The sequence below is a fragment of the Aquarana catesbeiana genome, linkage group LG12 (genome assembly GCF_042186555.1).
Source record: "Aquarana catesbeiana isolate 2022-GZ linkage group LG12, ASM4218655v1, whole genome shotgun sequence".
Taxonomy (NCBI): domain Eukaryota; kingdom Metazoa; phylum Chordata; class Amphibia; order Anura; family Ranidae; genus Aquarana; species Aquarana catesbeiana.
The window spans coordinates 78,016,614-78,034,748 of record NC_133335.1 but is presented as its reverse complement, the minus strand read 5'-3'; the positions used below and the strand labels follow the sequence as shown (position 1 = coordinate 78,034,748).

General features: G+C 43.4%; 1 protein-coding gene across 1 annotated transcript in view; it reads left to right on the top strand.

Annotated features, from left to right (window-relative positions):
- PGAP3 (post-GPI attachment to proteins phospholipase 3) overlaps positions 1-17,109 on the top strand; it is a 32,580-nt gene extending 15,471 nt beyond the window's left edge. Inside the window, exon 8 of the mRNA XM_073608096.1 lies at positions 8,707-17,109. Within this exon, the coding sequence (XP_073464197.1) occupies positions 8,707-8,770 (64 nt within the window). The 3' untranslated portion in view covers positions 8,771-17,109. The remainder of the gene's footprint in view (positions 1-8,706) is intronic.
- Positions 17,110-18,135: the final 1,026 nt, after the last annotated feature.

The window sequence follows — 18,135 nt, the reverse complement described above, 5'->3', positions numbered from 1 at the left end:
AAAAATAAGTTTTGCCTATAGTTCTACTTTAGAGAGGCTTGAGAGATTTGCTTTGAATCTAGGAGCCAGGTAAAAGTTAGGAGCCTTTTTTTTTTTTTTTTTTAAACTAACAAAGCTTTATTCTCAACGACAAAATCATTACTGTCCTCAGCCCCGCCTCAATTAAAATGTTTGTAACCCTAAAAAAAATTCTGTTCCTTTAAAGCATGTAATACAGCACAGTGCTTGTGCTGTTTAATTTGGCCCCCGTATCACCTGAAATACCTGGCTGATCCTGCCTGGTTCTGCCCTCCCCCCGTAAACTGACCATGGTTTATAATGGCTACTGAGCCCTGACAACTGTGGTCAGTTTACATGCCTCCAACATCCGCAGCTATGTTCTCTCCGCCCTTTTTGCCCTCCCTACCTGGCTGCCTGTCAGCTCCTGTGTCTGTGAGCTGTCTCCCCCCCCTCCTGCCGCTATTAGTAATAAAGTAAATCTTAAAATGGCACTGCCAGCCCCTCGTTTATGCAGCCGTAACACAGAGTGTAAATATTTGTGGAAAACAAAGCCCCTAAATACAGTTTTTCAGAGATCTTCAGGCCCGTCAACGTGACTCGTCTCCTCCCCCATCTAAGAGCTACAGCGAGAGGGGTTGAGCGGCCAGCACAGTGGTCACGTGACCTCAGTGACCCCATTACTGTCCTCAGCCCCCCTCCTCCATTACTTTCCTCAGTGACACCATTACTGTCCTCAGCCCCCATTAGTGTACTCATTCCCCTCCATTAATGTCCTCAGTGGCCCCATTACAGTCCTAGGGGCCCCTCCCCCCAATTACTGTCCTCACCTCCCACCCCATTAATGTCCTAAGCCCCACCTCCATTACTGTTCTCAGCTCCCCCCCATTAAAGTCTTCAACCCCCTCTCTATGTCCTCAGCCCCCCCCCCATTAATGTCCTCAGCCCCCCCCTCATTAATGTCCTCGGCCCCCCCCTCATTAATGTCCTCGGCCCCCCCCTCATTAATGTCCTCGGGCCCCCCCCTCATTAATGTCCTCGGGCCCCCCCCTCATTAATGTCCTCGGGCCCCCCCCTCATTAATGTCCTCGGCCCCCCCCTCATTAATGTCCTCGGCCCCCCCCTCATTAATGTCCTCGGCCCCCCCCTCATTAATGTCCTCGGCCCCCCCCATTAATGTCCTCGGCCCCCCCCCATTAATGTCCTCGGCCCCCCCCATTAATGTCCTCGGCCCCCCCCCCATTAATGTCCTCGGGCCCCCCCCATTAATGTCCTCGGGCCCCCCCCATTAATGTCCTCGGCCCCCCCCCATTAATGTCCTCGGCCCCCCCCATTAATGTCCTCGGCCCCCCCCATTAATGTCCTCGGCCCCCCCCATTAATGTCCTCGGCCCCCCCCCATTAATGTCCTCGGCCCCCCCCCCCCCCCCCATTAATGTCCTCAACTCTCCCAACCACATCGCCCCCTCATTGCTTCCTCCTCCTATCTTACCTTACACAGTGCGGAGGCACAGCACGTCTGGACAGAGGGCTGGGCGATGCAAGCTGGTGATTGGTTGCTAGGACCGCCCTGCATCCTAACAGGCAATCACATGCTTGTTAACACGGGGCAGCCCCTGCCCTCCATCCAGAGCCGTCCTGCCTTTAGCAGACGGCTCCAAGGGAATGACAGCAGCAGCGGCTCACCATGATGCCTGGTATAACAAGGAGGCCCGCCCAGGCCCCTAGAACAGGGACGCGGTCGCAGCTTCGACCCTCTGATACTACACCAGTGCAACAGTGAATGGGCTAACAAAAGCCCAGGTGCCAGGACGCAATTTTTAGTCACCATGGTGACCTGGGATTTGTCAAGCCCTGATTTAAAACCTAAAGAAAATTAATGCAGCTATTACATCTAAGAATTGGTAACCTGCAATATATAACATTTTTGTTTTTGGGTTTAATAACGCTTTAACGTAGTGGGCTCTCCCACCGCACCACATTATTCTCAGACGATGGTATATTGCAACGTAATCTCGCCAGACCCTCATATATGCCTAGATATTATCACCAGGCCATGACATTTTAATTGCGGGTAGCAGGAGGGACAGTGTCTCATAGGTTAGGTAAGGCTGAGGCTGGGACAGGCTTACTTAGTGCTCTTCAGCAGTGTAAAAGTTTTTGTTTTTTTGTTTTTTTTTGTTTGTTTTATTTCTCATGGAACAATCAGATCTTTGTCATCTTAGGTCTATGACCAGCTCTAGCCACAGGAAAAGATACAATTTTGTTCCCAGAATAAACATACATGCAGGTGTTTAGGCATTAGGAATTGTAGATGATGCCTGTCAGCCAGTAATATCTCAGGTTTTAGACCCCTCGCTTCTCAGCCACAGTTAACATTTGAAGTCACACTTTTCTGTTTATAAACTCTTTAGATTCACTGAAAGGAGAGATGTTTGCACAGAGCGGGTAAAGACTCTTGATCTCTGTGATCCTTGCATGTATATTGTAAATACATAGTCCAGTTCCTCTAGGCCAGTGGTTCTCAACTCCTGTTTTCAGGACCCACTAATAGGCCAGGTTTGCAAGATAACTGAAATACATCACAGGTGATATAATTTGATTGCAGAATTCTAGTCTGCATCTCCACAAGGTAATACAGTACTTAAAATCTGGCCTGTTAGTGGGTCCTGAGGACAGGAGTTGAAAACCACTGCTCTAGGCACATCCCTAGGCTCTTTCCTAACATACATTGTGTAAACTAGGGAAGGGTGGGGGGTGCACTGACCTTTTGGCTCAAAGGAAAAAATGTCCAGCATGTCAATGACTTCTCACCACAATTTTTTTTAATGTCTCTAATTTTATACAGTATGTTCTTCATACACTCTAAACCTATGCACCATTTTAAAATCCAATTTTAAGCTCTAATCAACTTTGTTTTTAGAATTTAAAAAAGGAAGTCTCTGGACAGAAAAGACTTAAAACTGAACCCCAGAGTTAGCTTTACTAAATACCTTGGACTGTCTACATTTAAAAAGGGGGTCATTTGGGGGATATCTGTACTGTCCTGACATTTTTGGGCCTCATGAAATGAGATAGGCCGTCACTACTTCAGGACTGATCAATTTTCAGATAGATTGTGGACTATAACTTTCCTACAGACTAATTAATAAACACTGATTTGGGTTATTTTCACCAAAGAAATGTAGCAGAATACATTTTGGCCTAAATTTATGAAAAAAGATTACTTGCAAAATTGTATAACAGAAATTTAAAAAAAAAACGTGTTTTTTTCCCAATTATTCAGCCTTTTTTTTTGTTTAGCAAAAAATAAAAAATCCAGTGGGGATTAAAGCGGAGTTCCATCCATAAAATCAACTTTGCAGAAATCAACAGCATTGTGCATCAGCAAAAACATTTGGAAATGTATTTATTTATTTTTACTCACCCCTTCAGCACTGTTGCTATGGGGTTCTTTGTATTCTGCCACTTCCTCTCCACAGCGCCTAACGTCATTTCCCTCGGCGCCTGTTCTCGCTATTGCTCCTGGGAGATGCTTGTCATCATTTCCTAGGAGTCAGTGGGCAGCGCCGAGGGCTTCGTTGCCATCACAATGGGGCGGGCACTTTCGACGACAAACGCCTGTTGTGATGGCAACGTCTGCGAGCCGTTCCTCCTGTGCATGCTGGTCGCTCGGCTGCACTCGATCCCAGAAGATAGTGCTTGTGGGCTACACATGCCCATAAGCAATAGGGAAATTGCCAGGAAAGAGGAATATAACATATATTCCTCTATGAAATTGGCAATTCATCACAGAAACGTGAGTGCTATAAATAAGCGTTTTAAACAAAAGATATTCATCCAAAAAAAAAAAAATTTAACAGTTGGAACTCCGCTTTAAATACCACCAAAAGAAAGCTCTACTTGTGTGAAGAAAATGATAAAAATTTAGTTTCTCATTTGTTCATTGACAGCGCTTCTTTATTCAGAACCATAGGGTTATATCGCCCCCTACATGAGTAGGACACTAGGCAGAAAAGACTTGGCTATGCCCATGGGCAGTCCTAGGTAATATACACCCCCCCCCCCCTCTGCTATAGGCCTTCATTTTTTTTCTGCCTTGTCAGGAGTAAGGACCTAGTTCCCTGCTGGGATCTCTAGTTCTGGCAATTTTTTTTTTTTTTTTTTTTGCTGGATTTTTTCCAGTGAGGTCTGCAATCAACTGCCGGACTGGGTGACGGGCTGGACGTTTGATACAGTTGTTTCCCTAGTCTGGCCAGCAAACGCATGCAGACCCCAGCTACGCGCTAGGTTGGCCACGACATAGCCCCACTGGACTGGGGGCTGGCCCTGCGAGTTAAACGTCTCGTGAGGTCGCATACGACCGGGTCTCGGCTTGAGTCGCAGCGTCCCTCATGGCCGACAGCCCCCACTTCGGTGGCGAGGAGGTTCTGTCTGGAGCGGTGTCATCTTGGTATGGTGAGTAAATGTCCCCCGTCTCCCCTTGGTGGGTTTGCGGTGGATGCGGGCCCCTCCCAAGGTCGGTCAGTCCTGCGGGTTTCCGGCCTTGCACCCTCTCTTCCTGGGGTGGATGCCCCCGGAGGTCCTCTGGTAGCCCCCTTTCCCCCTCCCTCCTCTATATGGGGTAGTGTGGTGCCATGGTCACTCCTGGGGGTCCGTGCCCGGATTCTTTTTGCTAGTCAGAGGCTGACAAGCAAAAAGCGCCCCCCACCTTACCCTGCTTCATCTGTCTCGTCAGATCTTGAAACTGATTCGAAAGAATAGAGGCTCCCATCATATCATATAGAAATAAAAGTGGTTTGCCCCCTTAGTTTGGACTTTGCATGGACCACCAACTCAAAAAATGTGTAAAAAATATTCTTTAATATAATAGATTAAATACATCGAACAACACATATGATAAGGATGCACAACATGTGCTACATGAAAAATCGACCAATATATGTATGATAGCATACAAAATGAATGCCCATTTGGGCATTCATTTTGTATGCTATCATACATAGATTTTTCATGTAGCACATGTTGTGCATCCTTATCATATGTGTTGTTCTATGTATTTAATCTATTATATTAAAGAATCATTTTTACACATTTTTTGAGTTGGTGGTCCATGCAAAGTCCCAACTAAGGGGGCAAACCACTTTCATTTCATTGAATCTGATTCGTTTCCGTGGACAGGGCCCACCCTGCGGGGTCTGCAGCCGCACGCCTAGATTTTTCAGACAGTGAGGATGATTCCTCAGCCCCGGTGGCTGCGCACGAGAAGGTGCTGGTGGACGCACTGATTGCATCTGTGCGGCAAACTTTAAAAATGGAGGATGCGGTGGAGGTGGAGGTGCCGCTTCCTTTTGGCACTCGTAAACCGTCTCGTGCGGCAAGTGTTCCATTATCCCTCCGTTTTTGATAAGTTTGTCTATAAGGAATAGAAGCGTCCAAAATGTCCCTTTGCGGTCCCAAAGTGCTTCGCTGTGCATTATCCTTTTGAGGAGAGTCTTCTCAAGAAGTGGAAAAAGATCCGGCTGACAGGAAGGCAGAGTCTCTGAGCCTCACTCTGTTCACTATTGCTGGTTCTGCGCTTTGGCCAGTCCTGGCCATTGCCCTGGTGTCTCTGACGCTGACAGTGTTGGCGAAGCTGTTGTGCTGTGACCTGGAGAGTGATCAGTTTCCTTCTGCCTTCACTGAATTGGCAGACCAGCTGGTCCAGGGGCTGCAGTTTGTCTGCGATGCCTCTTTGGACGCAGCTCCCTTGCTTTCTAAGCTGTCTGTTTCAGGGGTAGTGCTTCGGCGAAAATTGTGGCTGAAGTATTGGACTGCGGACCAGGCCTCTAAAAAAAAAAAAAAAAAAAAAAAAAAAGCCCTAGCTGATTTGCTATTTCAAGGCGATTGTTTGTTTGGGGCCACTCTGGATGATATCATTAAGAGTGTCACAGGGGGGAAGAGTACTTTTCTTCCACAGTCAAAAAAGGGGAAGGAGCCATGTCGCAAGCATGGTCCTTCTTTCTCGGCACAAAGAAATATATTTATTTGTCCCTCAGGGTCCACTGATAAAGGTTCAAAGTCTTTCAAGCCCCCCTCGGGAGGTTCCAAGTGACCCTGGTCGGGCAAACAGAGAGCGGAGTTCTCCAGACAAGGCTCCTTCAGCATGAAGGGGGCACCCTCACCCGCAGCGCGGGTGGGGGATGTCTTCGCTGGTTTCCGAGCCTGTGGACCTCTCTGATAAACGACATGTGGGTCCACAAAGTGATTGTCTGGTTACCAGATCGATGTCCGGTCTTCTCCCCCAAGCAGATTTTTTCCGTCCAATTTGCGTCTGTCTCTGGACTGCTTTTTAGCCCTCCGGGGCAGGGTGCAAGGCCTGTTGCTTCAAGGGGTGATTGTCCCAGTTCCGGTGTCGGAACATTTCCAGGGTTTTTATTCGAACCTAAAAAGATGTTACGGTACGTCCGATTCTGGACCTCAAGGCCCTGAACCACTTGGTGCGGGAGTTCAGAAGGGAGTCCATTCGCTCTGTGGTGGCATCTCTTCATCAGGTGGACTTTCTTGCCTCCATTGACATCAAGGATGCCTACCAATATGTGCACACCAGCGGTTCCTCCGCTTTGCTGTGAAAGAGGAGCATTATCAGTTTGTAGTGTTACCCTTTGGTCTTGCCTCCGCTCCTCAGGTCTTCACCAAGGTTTTGGCCCCCGGTTCTGTCGCTGCTGTGCCAGTGGGGAATTGCTGTTCTGGGCTACCTGGACGACCTGCTTTGAGCAGAGTCCCCAGCGACCCATAGGGGCAACTGGAGATCACTATTCAGACTCCGGCAGATTTTGGGTGGCTGATAAATTACCAAAAGTCTGCGTGATTCCAGTTCAGAAATTGGTTTATCTGGGTCTGAATCTGGATTCCGCTCTGGCCAGAGTGTTCCTTCCGCAGGACATACTCCAGAAGTTACAGGTGGCAACCCGCTTACTGCTGTCCAGCAGGTGGGTCTCCCAGCTGACTTGCATGCGGGTGCTAGGCCTGATTGTGTCTACATTCAAGGCAGTCCTGTTTGCTCAGTTCCATACATGACCCCTGCAAAAGGAGATCCTGTTAAAATGGGACAAATGTCCAGGATCTCTGGACAGTCACATTCAGCTAAGCCTAGGAGCCAAAGGGTCCCTGATCTGGTGGCTTTGTTCCCCGGCTCTTTGGCAGGGGAAATCCTTTCTCCCTCTGTACTGGACGGTGGTCACCACTGATGCCAGTCTGTCCGGTTGGGGAGGAGTCCTGGGCCTGAGCTCGGCTCAGGGTCGCTGGACGCTGGAGGAATCCAGGCTACCTATAAACTGACACTGACACTGCTTGTGACAAAACTGAAGGCCTATAGCAGAGAAGGGGGGTGTATATCACCTAGGACTGCCCATGGGCATAGCCAAGTCTTTTTTTTCTGCCTATTGTCTTACTCCTATAGGGGGGCGATATAACCCTATGGTTCTGAATAAGGAAGGGCTGTGTCTGTCAATGAACTCAGAAAAACTGATTTTACGGTAAGTAAAAAATTCTATTTTGGGTACAGTGTTGCATGACCATGCAATTGTCAGTAAAAGTGTGACAGCGCTGAAAATTGGTCTGGGCAGGAAGGGAGTAAAAGTGCCCTGTATTGAAGTGGTTAAAGCTGCAGCAGCTATTTTAAGCCCACCTTTATTTCCTGTCTGATTTAAAACGGTCATCAATACCCTCTAATCTTGATCTGTATTGTCGTGACCTGCCTCTCACAGCTTGCTCTGCCAGCAATCATTTTGTTCCCTAACATTATATGTACAGATATGTCTGCTGTTGTTTGCTCCAAGTTTTGGTGGTAGGGGCATGTAAGGCTCCTGTAAATGTCGCAACACTCTTCCCATGAATCTTCTTTCAAGAGCATTATATGACAGGACACATACCCGGGGATCTTTTGCCAGCAGGGAGTAGAATGCACATCCAAAGAGGCCCCGTGTATGTGTTTTTTTTATACAATGCTCTTGAAAGAAGATTCGTAGGAGAGTACTGTGACATTCACAGGGACCTGTCGGCCCCTCCCTCCAAACGTGGAGCAAAAACAAAATTATTTAATTGAAATATTTTAATTGCATGTTATTTGGGGAGAAGGGGACAAGGGAATGTATTATAGGTGTACACTTCAGCTTTAATACTTACCTGTCCCTCCATTCATGCTGCTGATCTTTACTGTCTGGAAGAGCTACGGTGACTGAAGAATTTTCAACATCTGAAACAATTCGAGATGTGTCAAATGCCTGCTCCCCCCAATGAGCACTGCGGTTCAGTCCGCCAGTCTCTTCACAATTGTGTCCTATAATGACATAGGGGTTTGCGAAAGAAACCAAACAGCACAGAGGGGAACCAGGTGCCCGATAGTTCTGGAAGTGTCGCATGCTGAAGATTCTTCAACAAGCTTTGCTCTTCAAGGGAGCAAACCTGAACAGAGCAGACAGTGGAATAGGTAAATCTTTTCTTTACAGTGACCACTTTTTTTAAATTTTTTTATTTTTTTTTTTTTATTTTAGTGACAGACACACTTTAAAAGCAAGCCTGTATCAAATTCTGCATATATTCACAAAAGGGTGTTTTTTCCAGTTGCAATATTGTTATGTAACATGCCCATTTTAAATTAAAACCCTGCATTGCATTTACTTGTTGTTGTTGTTTTAATATGATGATTATTATTATTTTTTTAATATAGCTTTCTGAAGGATGACAGCCTGTACCTGCTTAAGGTGAACTCCATTGTATTAAAAGTGGACTAGTCATAGAAGAACTCATGCCTGGGTGTGGATTTTGCACTGGTTTGCCCTACACTCTGAAGTTGATGCCCAGGAGGCTTTTATGAACCATATTAATTCCCTCTTACAGCGTGAGGGTCTCTTAAGTGCCTTAGTCTTATTAATATAAGTGACTGTGTACAAAATACCTTCCTTCATTTGGTTGGATCCATATGCTTAGCTTTCTGTATTATAGATACCTTGTGGCTATTATTGGTGCATATATTATACGCTGCTGTGACAGGTCTCAAACCAGTCTCTATGGGACCACTAATGGGTAATGTGCATATGTGTGTGTTGTGTCAGATAGCTTGTGTTTGACACACAAGGTCTTACATTGCCAAATACTAGCAATGTTCATATATGTTTAGCTATGCGTACACTGTATTAAAGGAGCCATGATATATTGTCAAACCCAGTTATGGGGTGGCCAAAATAATTTTGCGTTCCAGAGCTAGATAGCCTGGTCTAGAATCCGGCATGCACTCATAAGTAGCCACAGGAACAAAAAGCCTTGTTTGGTGGGGGGGGGGGATAGGGCTAGGAGCTGTCTTTTTAATGTTTTCAGACACATAGACTAATTGGCTCTTGAAATTCATCCAGCTCTGTCTATCGGCTTTCCTCATAGAAGATATAATAACCACGGAATTAAAACATAACTGGAATTTTTCATTATTTGGAATGCTAAAGATTTTATTAGCTTGCATATGATTGCGCGCACACACACACATTATATCTTGTCAGCTTGTGATTAGAGCTTACATGTCAGCAGCTGCCCTAATAAAGGCAAGTCACTTTGCTTTTGGGGCAGGGGTCTTCAAACTTCCCAAACAAAAGGGCCAATCTACTGTCCTTCAAGCTTTAGGAGGGCCAGACTGCTGCCAATGGGAATGGAAAAATACCCCGGCCTCATGGCAGTAAACAATGTCTCATCATTGGTGTCAGTGTGAGGCATAGTGCTCCATCATTGGTATCAGTGAGAGGAATAGTGCCCCAAGGATCAAATAAAGGCAAGTAAAGGGCCGAATCTGACCCCCTGGGCCACAGTTTGGAGACCACTGTTCTAGGGCATTTTTTGCCAATGAGCTCGCAGTAATTATACATTTGCAAAAGAAGGAGCCTGAAATGGAGCTAAAATGTCCTGTGATCTGATAGGATTCGGACAACCTTTTATAATAGAAGGCCTTTACACGTCACCATTTGTATCCCAAACCCAAAAAATATAGGAGTTTTAATAATTTAAGGATACTAGGCAGGTGTCATGTAAAGTATTCATTTATGCCTTTACTTTATGCCTTTATGTGTTACTTTACAATTTACAGTGAAATAAATTGGAAGCCAAATTTCTATGGGGTAGGTAGGGAGACCAATCAAATGATTAGAATGGCCTCACTGTCAAAGTTTATTTCAGTTTATGACTGAAGTGGGTAAGGTTTGATTGACCTACTATATATTTTTATTGTCCATTGCTCTGATGGGAGAGCCTTAAGCAGGTCATAGACAGTTCGAATCTTGGCTGGTTCAGCAGGAACCGGCTGAGATTCAAACCATGTATGGGCAGGCTTAATATACCCTAGTTGATCGATCAACTTTGGTACAACCAACCTGTCAGATTTTACATGTGATTATTGCTATATTTTATTATAGCCGCAAGCCATAATCACTGTGTTCCCCTGTGGATGCAGGAAAGAAAATAGCTTTTTCTATGGCCTGCCTTACTCTACCTATTACTAGTCTAGCTAAGACAGTCATGGCTCTGTTTTGAACTCACTGTTCTTCTCTGATTATATATACCTGTGTGGAATCCAACAGCAGCTTAGTGACCTTCTGCAAGCATTGTCTTACATTTTTGTGTAGTTCACTAAAGATATGGAAAACGTACTTCAGAGGGGGGAACTGATCAGTGTGGGTCAAGTATTAGGGTCCTTTCACACGGGCTGGCCAATCAGATCCACCTGTCAGTTTTTCAGGCGGACCTGACCGGACCTTGCAGTCTCCTATGGAGCTGCAAATGTCAGCAGACACATGTCCGCTGACACCCGCTGCTATCCAATCCGATCCTGCCCGCAAAATCCAGACGGATGGTTGCCCTATTTACCACCCTTTTGGCGGATAGGGTTGGATGAAAATGGACAGGCAGTCCGTTTCCACCCAAATTCCCCATAGAGGAGAATGGACTGTGTCCGTTCTGCATAGCAGAGCGGACAGGACCTGTCGTCATCTGCCTGCTCAGCGTGAATCAGTGGAGCAATCCCCCTGCTGAGCAAGCGGAATCCGCAAGATGAAGGCGCCCGTGTGAAATGGACCTTAGCTGTCACTTTTAAACAGATTGGAGGATAGTGGAGAGGAGAATTATAGACAACAGAAACCAAATCTTTCACCCATTCCATCGAAAGTTTAAAAAAAACTTTCATTCCGGTATAGAAATTGTATTGCCAGGAAGCAGTAATAGATTCATAAAATTTAATGTTCAGATGGGGAAACAATAGAACATGACTTGCAACAGGAAAGGCTAGATTTTACTTTAATGTACCAGTTTTTTTACCATGATTAAAAATTGGTATTAATAAAATATACCTACTCTGAAGCAGTAGGTAGTCTTGGAACAGGTATTTTATTTGGAGATGGGCTTTAGGTATGCTTCCTGTCGGAGTTCTGCGCCTTCATTTATGCTATTCCTTTACTTTTTTTTTTTTTTTCCAGCAACCTGACTTCCTGTAAGATTTATATTTAAAGCACTCAATAGCCCATCTGCTTTATTGAAAATCAAATCTATTCTGATCTGTAAGATACTGTTGTCTCCTGGCTCTTTAGAACATTAACCATTGTGCTGGGAAGCAAAGGTGAACAGCCTGTTTATGGTGTAGGCCTGATATTTGTTGTAATTTTCCACTGTTTGGGGACTATCCAAGTGTGTTTCTCAAAAGAATCCTATCAAATTAATATCACGGATGTACAACACCGGATTGAAGGCCATGTGTTTCCACTACTAGGATTTCACTTTTTAGTGAATGTTGCCATGTTCTAGCACATATTGATAGCTTTCTAAAGATGTCTCTTCTCATGTTCTAGAATTAGCTTTTGAAGTGCCAATCCACCACTGCTATTTTAGTTATAGGAAGATTCTAGCTGGCTGAATTACTCATTTGTCATATTCTAGGGCTCTGGTGATGGGATCTCTGTATGCAGGATAACTGTTTGGCCATCCACTGGAGTTTTCTGAACACACTGACAGTGCTTTTAATCTGTATTGTAATGAGGAATATATTTAATTTCATCGTCATGGTATCTTCAGGCTGGTAGATACCTGAGGAAGCTGTTAAAAAAAAAAAAAATACATATTATATACATTCAATATTATAAAGCTTTACCTCCTTGGCATTATGTTTCCTCCAGGAAAACCAATTGGAAAAAGTTGCATTTAGAATGCATTGCATGTTAAACTGCACTTTTTAACCCCTTTTGTGCTGGCCACCTCCCAGCCCTTTAAGGGTTCTAAATGATGGCAGGCGTGCACTTGGGTCATGTGGCCGCCGTGATTGGCTGTTACATCGGTCACACGATCAGGAAGCTCCCAATGGCTAGTATGCATTGGGAGCTTTCCAGTAACCGCCGGCTATTGTGCTGGGAGAATGCTCTCAGCACGATAAATGTTTTAAACAGGGCCGCATATATGTGGCCACTCAGCATGAAGGCCCACATGCCGAGAAGCTGCATATGTGCGTTCAGCCGGTGTGAAGGGGTTAAAGTGGTTGTAAACCCTATTAATGAAATTTGACCTAGGCACATATATCTGTAGTGTTTACTTATCTCTCTCCAAAGCTTTAAGTGCAGTTTCTCTCAGCATGAGTCACTTCTAACAAGATCTGCGACACATGAGATAACAGCAGCTGAAAATTTGTGTCAGAGAGGGTGCTTACGCTTTCCAAAGAGTGTAGAAAGGGGAAGACCGCGGATATACATGTAAAACTTATCTAGGGAGATTTGTTTCATCTCCTGTGTATCATCTGAGGCTACTCACTTCACTGGGTATATTTGAGGATTTACATCCACTTTAAGCCTGAAAAATATTTAAAACATTATATATTTTCTGAAAGCAGAGAGCCTGTAGAATAAAAAGATGGTAGTTGCTAAATTTGTAGACATATTTTGCAACATATTTTCAGGGTCGGTTCACACGACAATTTCTGCGTTTCTGCATGTGCGTTTTTGATGCATTCTGATGGGTATTTGATGCATTTTGGTGCTTGTTTTTTTTTTTCTTTTTTTTCCCCTCTTTATTTTTTTCATTACCATTTAGGACATGTGCTTTCCGGTGGGTTTTTGCTGCAATTCAGATGCGTTTCATACAGAGAAAATGCAGCATGTTCTACTTTTGTTGACTGCACTGGAACGTACTGCACTGGTGTGAATTGGGCCATTGGAATACATGAAAAACACCATGCATGCATTTTTGATACAGATTAAAAATGCTCTGGACTGCATCTGGTGTGAACCAGCCCTCAAACAAAAAATACATCAAAATTTGTGCACACAACCAATATAATTCCCATTTTTTGGTTAAATGTAGAAGACCGAGCTTAGTTTAGTAAATGGGTACAACATAAATGTCAAGTTTTAAAATGAGTGAAACATTTAAAAACCTTCACGGCTTATCAGTTTAGAGTTTAGAAATAACCACCCTAGAATTATTTTTCTCACTCCGGTATATGCAGCAATACCCAGTATGTTAATTGATCGCTGTTCACTTACAAATGGCCTAATGAATGGGGAAGGTGAGGGTTTTTTGTTTTGTTTTTTCTACTTTATCTTCTTTGATTTCATTTTATATTATTTTTGTACTTTTTCCACTTTGCTTTATTACTATCACAAGGAGGTTGAAAAGCCTTCATGCAATTAGTATGTTTTATGTAACATACTCTTTCTATGAAGAAGACATCAGGGGTCTATTAGACTCCTAATGTCTCCTCTGCACTGTTTGCAAACGGAGTACTGAGATGACTCGATTTGTTTACATTCCTGACCACCACCAGCAAGAATTTCACAGCCATGAAGTTGGAAGTGCTCAGAACAGAGTGCTTCTGGGTTCACAACAAAGTGGGAAGTTCAAAAAAAGTATTTACCAACCTCCCTCCGTTTGCCATCCTGAAGAAACCCAATCCCATTTGTGTTACCTTCAGCTTTACTCTGACTCATGGTACTATGTAAAAATGGTTATGCAGAGTAACGCTTAGGATTAACCATTTTTACTTAGAATTCCAAGCCCAAGTAATGTTCAATGGTAATGCTAAGGGGGATAAAATGTAATTCCACTTTTGTTGAGGAAAAAAAAAAAACAGTCCCCTCTGGGTGATCTGTGTACATTGCAAGGATTTTGACAAACTGTGTTGCAGTGTCGTAACTTTTTTTCTGTTGTGAAGAAATAGTCATTTGTTTAACCATGTCCTTTCCAGACTGGTTCCTTAATGGGAGGGTCTGCCTGCATTTTTATCACCTGAGGAAAATCTTGGTGTTTTACTGAAGAAAGCTGCAGTGTCAGCATCCCTTCAGTAGTAAGTAAGCCTTAGGGCTCGTTTTACACTTGCTTCAAAACAAGGCTTCGGACACACTTTTTTTTAAAGCTCTCTGGATGCCAGTCAAAGCTCCTGTCACTATATAAAATGATTAGCTTACAGTCCTGTTCACACCTTGCGTTTGCTTTGGCTTTGCTTCAAAAATGATACCACATGTCGCTTTATTGGTGCTTCAAAGCGTCTTCAAAACCTCCATAGAAGTCTATGGCAAAGCTCGATTGAAGCACCTGCAGCTTTTGAGAGGCTTTAGTTCAGCTTTAGTTTTGTTTTGGAGAAATTGCAGGTATGAGATCTCAACACACGGCATCTGTCAAGCTTTATTAACACTTTAACAAAGCATCATCGAAGCACCATAGAAACATCAAAAAAGCATGTTGAAGCGGTAGGCGCTTTAGTGTTGATGTCGAAGCAAGTGTAAATGAGCCTAGGGAGTATCTTGCCAAAAATAAAACTCCTTTTGCAGGGGATGCTTAAATGTTACTTGTATCTTAGTGCACACTTTTGAGAAAAGCAGTGAGCTAATCACACAAGCAGGGAATTACATTTCTTGGGGGTTTTTGTACACCAAATGTGAACAGAACGCCTCCAGGTTTTGGCTGCAGATTAAAATGGAAAAGTAATTTTTAATAACAATAAATTTACGAAATGGCTCGTGTAACAATTTTATATGTTTTTTTTTTTGAACAAAAAATTGAGTTTTCCTTTCAAATAAGGAGGGCGCAAAAAAAAAACTTCTGAGAATAATTCAGACTTGGCTATTGCTGATAATACTGCTCATACTACTTATCCCAAAAGGAAAAAAATGTTTCTGTAACTGCTTTAAAAGTGTTAGCTGAAGTTAGGCTTTAATATGTAGGTCATTATTTAAAGTCTATCTAACTTAGTCTATCTCATGATAGTGCTGCTATCCAAGAGTGTCTCCATTGCTTCTCTTTAGGTGAGCCACCCTAAGAAAGGAAGTGGACAATTCACTAGTGTGTATTGCATGTGACTTATTTGCATAAGTTATCACGTGATAATTTAAGAGGCAATTAATTACAAAAAAAATATTGAATATGAAATATCAACAAAGCTTCATTAAAGTCAATTCACTACAAAAAAAAAAAGAAAGAAAACCATGTATCCGTGTGAGAATGCAATCTTGTTGGCTCAGTGATGTAAATAATTTGTAACCCTGAATCAGGGGAAGAATATTCTGTCAATGAAAGCACACTTTTTATAGAAGTACAGGCCATACATGGAGGAAATTTCTTTCCTGGAACTCAATTCCCCCATCAACACAGACAGTGTTGACAGGGAAATCCCTCCCGCTGAGCCATTGTATTCTACTCCGGAAGGGGAAGCTGTCCCTGCTGGAAGAAGAAAGTGATTATTGCTAGCGGCTATATCAGCTGCTAGCGATAATGGGATGTAAAATCCAGTAGGTTGGTTGTACCTAAGTTGATCGATCTATCAACTTGGTACATTCAGCTTGCCCATACATGGTTCGAATCTCAGCCGGTTCCAGCTGAACTGGCTGAGATTTGACCCATCTATGGCCAGCATAAGGCTGGGTGGGCTCTGTTGGAATTCACTTGCTCAGTGGGGAATCTGTCCACTGATCCTCTCTGAGCAGGCGGATGGCTGATCCATGTCTGCTCCGCTTATGCAGAGCAGACACAGACCTCTTTCGTCTGAGTGGTCAGATGTAAATGGACTGCCTGACCTCCGATTTGCCAGATGGATGGGGAACTGATCCTCCTCTGTATGTTTTTAGTGGGTAGGATAAGATTGAATGTGTCCATTGACACCCGCCGCTCCATGGAGGAGACTGGATGGTCCGATTTGGTCTGCTGAAAAATTGACAAGCGGACACGATCAGTCACCCATGTGAAAGGGCCCTTAGAATGTTTTCATAATTTCACAATTCTTAGTGCGTCTTCATTGATCTCACTCTGGTGAAGTGTTACAGCCTGTAAAAAAAAATGAAGAATAAAAAAAATTGTTGCGGAAACATTTAACTAATTTGTGTAATAAAGCATGCTTTTAGTGAATTGACAATACACGCAATATTTAATTCTTGGTGAATTGAGCCCAAAGTATGTTGCTGGCCGAATCACCAGATGAAAATAAAAACCTAATTCCACCACATCTAGAGATTGGTAAGCTGCAGAAAATGAACACTTTGTTTTTGGATTTAGATGCACTTTAAGTCACTGTATGTGAACAAGTATGCAGATGTGTTCCCTAGGCTAGCTATTAGATAACTGTGTGGGGATATTATAAGATTAAGCAATCCTTGCATAGAAAGATGCTGACTATTGAGTGGACCTTTTTCGTCCTGGTTTTAGCACCACATTTATGTGGATATTGTTAGTGATTTTGCTGCACATAATACATTCCATTGTGTGTGTGTCCATATACTCTGCTCTTTGCACATGGATTGGTTAGCTTGAAATCCATGTATTAGAAATCAAAATGATTTGCACTATTTGTATTATTTTAATAGGCGGTCAGATTGGGCCTTCAAGCTACAAGAAAAGTATGTGACGTAGCAGTGTTGTGGGCCCTCCTGTCAAAGGTGGAACTGCTGAAGGGAATAATACTGGGGTTCTGTTCAGGTGCCAGGCGTTGTTCTTTAAACTTTTGTTCTGATTATTTTCAGGCTTTCAATCAGTGCTTTGGTGTGGGGAGGGGGTTGCATGTTGTGCCTTACTGTCTGTCAATCATTGTTCATGCTGCTGTGTAAAATAAAATTGCTTATTGTTTAAATGCTGTGTCTTAAGACTAAATTTATTTTCTCTCTGAAAGGGTTGGAAAAGCCCAAAATAGGAGAACAGTAACACAGTTGCAACTACCTAAAGAACACATTTATTATAATGAAAGCCTGATGTCACTTGCAAAATATTTGTTTAAATTGAAAACCTGCGTTTTGAGAAAGCTTGGGGAATCCTGTACAAAATGTTTCGACTGTTCAGATTGCATCCTGCTGTCACTGCTTCTTATGTGTCACGTTGGTGTGTTCTGTGGAGTTTATTATCTCTTACCAATAACGCATTAAGCGGAACCTGTAAACAGAAATATGAAGGCTACCCTCTTCTTCTGATATTACTCGTTTCCAGCTGTCATAGTAATCTGGTAGCCTCTGTATTTTCCAAGTCACTGATTTAAAACACTCATGCAGGTGAGGAGTCGTGAGTTTCCAGATATGCACACTTATTCCAGGTTAGCATCTCACTGTTTCAAAAATTCATTTTAGGAGGAGAAAAGGGGTTGTAATGGGTTCCAATGTCACCCCATCATTTGCAGGGGAAGTTATGGAGCAATCTGTGCACAGATTCTTGTATTCCCATGAAGTATTCATCAGCTACTGTTAAGTTTGATCGTACTTCATTGATGATGTCTTTTGTGTTGTGGCGGGGTGACATTGGACCACTATTTTCCTTTAATAACTTCAGCTCCAGAAGGTTTATCCCCCCCCTTATGACCAGGCCATTTTTTGCGATACGGTCCTGCGTTACTTTAACTGACAATTGCGCTGTTGTGCAAATAAAATGTATGTCCTTTTTTTCCCACAAATAGAGCTTTCTTTTGGTGTTATTTCTTTATCGTACATCACCGGACACAGAGCCACAGTAATTACTGTATGGGTTATATGGCACCTTTAGGTGATGGACACTGGCACACCCTAGACAGGAAGTTTAGCTCCCTATATAACCCCTCCCCTTACTAGGAGTACCTCAGTTTTTTCAGCAGTGTCTTAGGTGTTGGTCACATGTAAAGATGTGCTGAGCTCCA